Raw genomic sequence first — 5,982 nt, 5'->3', positions numbered from 1 at the left:
TCAAGAGTTCAAGACAGTGGCTGTTCCTCGAGCCTTGGTCTCTGAGTGACTACGATGAGCAGAGATGGGTGACCCATGACTGACGTTTAGTGTGGTTGAGAAATAAACCGATGGTGTTTTTAAGCCAGGAGATTTGTAGTATTGCTTGTTACTGCAGCATAACCTGTCCTGTCCTGAACGATAGAAACATAAAAAATGCTGAGGCAGAATTCGCTCGAACTGACAGTCGAGGGGAGAAGAGAGAAAGAAAGATATGACCAAGAGTCTTAGAGGTAAAAATGGGGAACCAGGAGAAGATGGAACTCAAGGGAGACGTGGGGATCGCGGGAAACGACTGCTCCAAGAAGAAGAGAGTTGTCACGGGGTTAAACGTGTCCCAAAGCTTAAGTAAAATAAGGAATAAAACATATCCGCTAAAGCTAGCGACCGAGAATTCGTCGGTAAGCTCATTGAGAACGGTCTCCTCGGGGTGGTGTGGGGGGACGCGGACAGACGGCCGACGGAGCAGAAAGGGGAGAGCGCAAGTTCAACAGAGAGACCAGGACAAAGAACGCGTCTCGGGCGGGTGGCAAGGGCAGCATTGAAGTGACTTGCCTGTTCTGGACATTCCCTATGAAGGGTGGCACGCCACACGTGGCCTCTGTGTCTGGCCTCTTTAGTTTAGCACATTTTCAAGGTTCACCTATGTCGGAGCCTGTGTCGATACTTCTTTCCTTTTTACGGCTGAATAATATTCCATTGTGTGGATAGACCATGCTTTGTTTATTCACTCATCTGTTGATGGACATCTGGGTGGTCTGCCTGTTCACTGCTATATCCGCTAGTGGCTGGTGCTCTTGGGAACGAACGAACGAATGAATGAATGAATGAACAGCATAAACAGCGTTGTTCAGTCACAGAGGTGGTAAGGTGTGACACCAGAATTGGAAACCAGGCAGCTAGTCCTTCAGTGCCCTATGTTCTAACCACCAGGCTGGACTGCCATAATGGGAGTCCTGTGGACGTCTTCTTGTTACAGATGAAGATTATCGTACCTTCAGAGTCCCGGCAGAAAAGTGACGGCGGACTCCGGCGGGGTAACTAATGGCGGGGCCACTTATAAACGTGTCAGTGGAGTTAGGAGAAAGCAATAAGGGATGGTGAGTCACCGGGGGCTGGCAATAGCCCTCTCAGCCCGAGGCCCGAAGGGACGAGAGGGCGTGGTGCCCAGGGCCCTGTCTTGTGCAACTGGGAGGAGGCTCCAGAGCTGGGAGCCGAGAGGTGGGGGGGTGGGCCCCGGAGCACATGGGTGAGAAGGTAACATTCAGCTCAGACTGGAGAAGGAAGACTCCCCCTGGCCACTTAGCACGCTGGAAGAGCAGAAATTGAGAAATCGAGTTGCAAAAATAACAATATTTCTCTGTAGCTGTCAAGTGATAACGTCCTCCGTCCTTGAGTGACTCCTGCTTTCTGACTCACTGAGAAACGCCAGCCTTTAAGATCACAGACGTCAGAAACTCTGCTCTCTGAGATTGCATCGGTAAGAATTGAAATACTCCACTTTCGCCTGGAGGAGCTGGGTCACCGCGCCACAGAGAAGCAGCCTCCGGGACACGACAGTCGACATCTATCAGCTTTATCGCTTCCAAGGATACAGGGCACTGGGTCCACTTTGCAATCTAGATCCGAAGTTGACCATCTCATGCAAAACCTGCTTTTGCTTTGAGCCTGTCAAAACCTGCTTTTACTTAAATTTAATCGAAACTCCATCTTCCCCCAAACCCTAGATTAACTGTCTGTTTTGGTGATGCCCCACGACTCCTCTGGCATCACTGACTGGGTCGAAACTCGGTTTTGTTGGACGGCGAGTTTGTTCCTGGTGGTCTCAGGCTGACCGGCCTAAGTCAGGGGTGGGCCCCCGAGGTACAGGGCAAGACGGAGAGAGGACCCAGAGGGTCACGCAGGAAATGTCCAGCATAGAAATAAAGTCCCCACCCCCCACAGCTCCTTATCAGCAAATCTGATCCCACCCCCATCCACAGACCAGCATGTTGTGAGGAAGGGGGAGGAAGAGAAAAACGGGGAGACCTCTATTCGCGTGTGTTTATAGACATCTGGGGCTGAACAAAGGGTTATAGAAATGAATCGATTCGTCTCTGAATGGGGCTTGAGGCAATGGAACGGTCCGGGCCCTTCACTAAGGCACAATGGAAGCACTGGGCCTCCTGACATTTGAAGGACTGCCCCTTTCGCCAAACTGAGATGAGTCAAAAAGGGCGAAAGGAAAAGGGGAAATAAAATTCTAAAAATGCCCTTCCTTTGAACACCATCTTTGTGCAGGCTTCTGGGGGAGGCTGGCTGGGGCAGGGTCATCTGCCAGGCAGGCCCACAGGACTTGGCTTCTCTTGTTTATCCACAGCCACATCTGGCCAGCTGCCAGGGCCCGCCCCCACTCTGCCATCATTGGAGGAACTCAAACTTAAAAGGCTCCTCCTAAGAATCAAGACATTTCATTTTCCTGGTACTGGTGGGCCTGCTGTGGCCAGCCTGGGAAAGTTGAGCCCTGGTCCAGCCCCGAGCCGAGTGGGCAGAGGCCTCTTGCCATGCTAGCCTGCTGCAGTGATGTTTTCCACTATGAGACAAACAAAGTCACCCGGATCCGGAGCGTGAACTATGGCACCATTAAGTGGATCTTCCACATGATCGTCTTTTCCTACGTTAGGTAAGTGGGGTGTGGGGATGACCCCAAATCTCTGCAGTAGTCGACAGCATGGGAAACCTCAAGGTGCCGCATCTGGCGCACGTCCTGGATTCCATGTGGGTTTAAAGCCTGAGACATGTGCCTCACGCGCAGGCTGGTGGGAAGAGGGCGACAGGAAGCGGCAGGAAGGGGATCTCGTCTGCTGCGGGAAGAAGCCTCGGGACGCGGGGGCGACACTCTGCGTTCTGCCCCAGGCCTGCTGGGACGAACTGGGCAGGGCATGCCTGGGGGAGGCGGGGAGATGCGGGGCAACACCCCGGACCTCCAGGGAGGAGGCAAGGAGTCGGGGCACACCTAGTGATAATGCTGGCAACTACGTGAGTCATCACTGCCTCGGGGAGGACTAGGACCAGACTTGTAAATGTCCCTTGAGGTCCAATCCAGTGTCAGAAAGGGCCCCTTCGCTCTTTTATTTTTTAAAAGCAGCTTATTGAGATATAATTTGCATACTACATAACTCGTCCATTTAAAGTGTACAACTTAGTGGTTTTTAGTATATTTACAGGGTTGTGCAATCATCACAATTTTCGAATATTTTCATCTCCTCAAAAAGAAACCCTACATCCTTTAGCCGTCATTCCCAGTTCTCCTATTCCCCTGCAGCTCCGGGCACCCACTGACCTGCTCTCTGTTGCTATGAATTTGCCTCTTCTGGATATTTCGTATAAATAGACTTGAACAGTATGTGGTCCTTTATGACTGGCTTTTTCCACGTGACATCACGTTTTTGAGGTCCATCCATGTTGGAGCATGTATCGGTACTTTATTCCTTTCTATCGCCATGTAATATTCCATTGTATGGCTGTATCACCTTTCGGTGGACATTTGGGCTGTTTCCAGGTCAGGGCGACTATGAATAGTGCCGCTATGAACATTTGTGTACAGGTTTTCGCATGAACGTGTTTTCAGTTTTCTGGAACTGGTGGATCATTTGGTAACTCTATTTTCAACCTTCTGAGGAACCACCCAACTGTTTTTCGGAGCAACTGTACCACTTCATATTCCCACCAGCAACGTGTGCTCCAATTTCTCTACATTCTGACCAACACTTGCTATTGCCTGTCTTGAATTATCGGCTTCCTAGTGAGATGTGAGGTGGTATCTGCTGGTGGTTTTGCTCACATTTGCCTAATGGCTAATGTCCCCTTGCTGTTCATGATGATGATGAGGAGGAGGAGGAGGAGGAGGAGGAGAAGGAGAACTTGCATTGATATAGGGAGATGGTGTAGTTTACTAGCTAAGGGTTAGAGCAACCTAGTTTATAATCCTGGCTAAGTTTCCTGGGCCAAATCACTTAACTTCTCTGAGCCTCAGTTTCTGCATCAGTTCATACAGCTCTTGGGATAATTAAACAAGAAAAGGCATGCGAGCCCTTATCAATGCCTGGCACAGCGTAAGAGCTCCACAAACGGTAGCTATTTTTAAAAATGACCTTTCTGAATATAATAGGTGCTTAGATATACAGTACATCCTCTCCTTTGACGGCCAAAGTAACTGCACCCAAGCTTGGGATTTGAGATCTGAAAATGTGGATTCAAAAATCCTTCACCTCTTTGAGCCTTCGTTTCCTTATCTGTAAAATGAGGATGATGGTTGTGGTAAGAATTAAATGAGTTAATAAATACCAAACTACTAGAAAAATACTTGGCATATGGCAAACCCTTACTACATGTTAATTCTTCTTATTAATATTAATTATCAGGATGATCATTATTTGATTCATGTTTACTATGTAACAAATATTGAAAAATAAACACACATGTTAGAATTCTAAAATAAGACATGTGCTCAGATATCACGGAACCAACGATAAAAAGCATAGTTAGTAAATGCTCCCTTGTGTATCAATACATAGATCATATGTCACGATTCCACGTAACAGATGATGTAATTTACTGGTATTCGTGGGCCCAGCACATAATTTCTTAAAAGCAGATTATTACATATATAAGGACAGATCATTATGAGAACACCTTACAATGATAAATATTTGTCTTTCACATGGTGAAATCTTACCTGACATGCATTTAATTCTCTCAAGTTCAGTTACGCATGTCCCACGGGAGCATAAAGGGGGAGAACAATTTAAACAGTGCCACGACCCAGCGGCCGGGTGCCTGGACTAGGTGTGAGATGGGGTACTGCTGTTGAGGCTCCCTCAGTCCGTCTCTGTTCCCACATGCTTCTCATAGAGTGAGCGTTTTGCCACCCTCCCTTTTAATCTACATACATAGTTTTCATCCAACGTGTTCCTGAAAATAAGCCAACTTCTTCACCATCACCTGGAGCAAAACTGGAAAAACAGCAACTTGTTCCAGAGCCGGTGGAAAATTGGCTCTGATGGACCCACTGAGGGTTGGAAGGTCTGTTTGCTGCTCTTTGTGCACAATGTAAGGGTCTAGCAAGGGCAATTTTGATGAGACACAATTTTTACTTTAAGCGCTGACTGTAAAAGGTAACCATGTAAGACGCTTCTCCATTATTTATATTTTAAAATTTAAAACCGAAGAAAAATATTGCCAGCTTTGCTTTCCTCCCTTATGTTAATGGAAGATTTGCATCTCACTGAATGAAGTCCCATGGAACATAGCTTTGGAACTGCTGCCTTAAATTGTGCTGTGAGGTCTCAGGCTGACGTGACTGCAAGTTGGGCATTTGTTAAATGGGTAGACCCATGATGCACAGGGATCCGGGAGGTTTTCTGCATCAAATAGGAGTGATGTAGACCACAGCCGGAAGTCTAGACAGGCTCAGATACAATTCAGGAGATGTAGCAGCGGGGGGGCGGGGGAGGGGGTTCTGGCCATGGAGTTCTAGGTTCAGAGGCTGTCCGTACTAGAGCAGAAAAGGCAAAAGGCCAGGATAGTGAAGTAAGACAATGCCTCAGTTATTGAGACTGGAGTACAAGGTAGGGGCTGGCGACAGAGAAAATAAGACAAGAGGCTGATCAGTTTCTCATAGTCCCCACAATCAAGTTTAGATCTAGAGTCAAGAGCAGGGGCTATAGGGCAGGCAGGGTCAAGTGGCCCCAGCTTCCAGGGTTGCAGGAGTGTGTAGACGGATACTGAGGAGGTCTGTATTAGTCAGAACTGTTTGGATACGTGACAGAAACCTAACTCAGGTTAGCCACCAAGCCACAAAGGGGAATTATTGTCACATCACTGGGCAGCGGAAGAGACGGAGCTGTCTGCAGACACAGATAGCTATAAATGTTCAAACTGTATTATTAGGGCTGGGTCTCT

The 5,982-nt window shown here is 48.0% G+C and overlaps 1 protein-coding gene across 1 annotated transcript in view; it reads left to right on the top strand.

Annotated features, from left to right (window-relative positions):
* The first annotated feature begins 2,520 nt into the window (after nucleotides 1-2,520).
* The window catches only part of P2RX7 (purinergic receptor P2X 7), a 35,533-nt gene continuing 32,071 nt past the window's right edge, over nucleotides 2,521-5,982 (top strand). Inside the window, exon 1 of the mRNA XM_025045505.1 lies at nucleotides 2,521-2,701. Coding sequence (XP_024901273.1) covers nucleotides 2,583-2,701 — 119 coding nt within the window. The 5' untranslated portion in view covers nucleotides 2,521-2,582. The remainder of the gene's footprint in view (nucleotides 2,702-5,982) is intronic.

Source organism: Pteropus alecto, unplaced genomic scaffold, assembly GCF_000325575.1.
Source record: "Pteropus alecto unplaced genomic scaffold, ASM32557v1 scaffold213, whole genome shotgun sequence".
NCBI classification, from domain to species: Eukaryota; Metazoa; Chordata; class Mammalia; order Chiroptera; family Pteropodidae; genus Pteropus; species Pteropus alecto.
The sequence above is the reverse complement of the archived record's forward strand: the minus strand, read 5'-3'. Positions and strand labels throughout refer to the sequence as shown.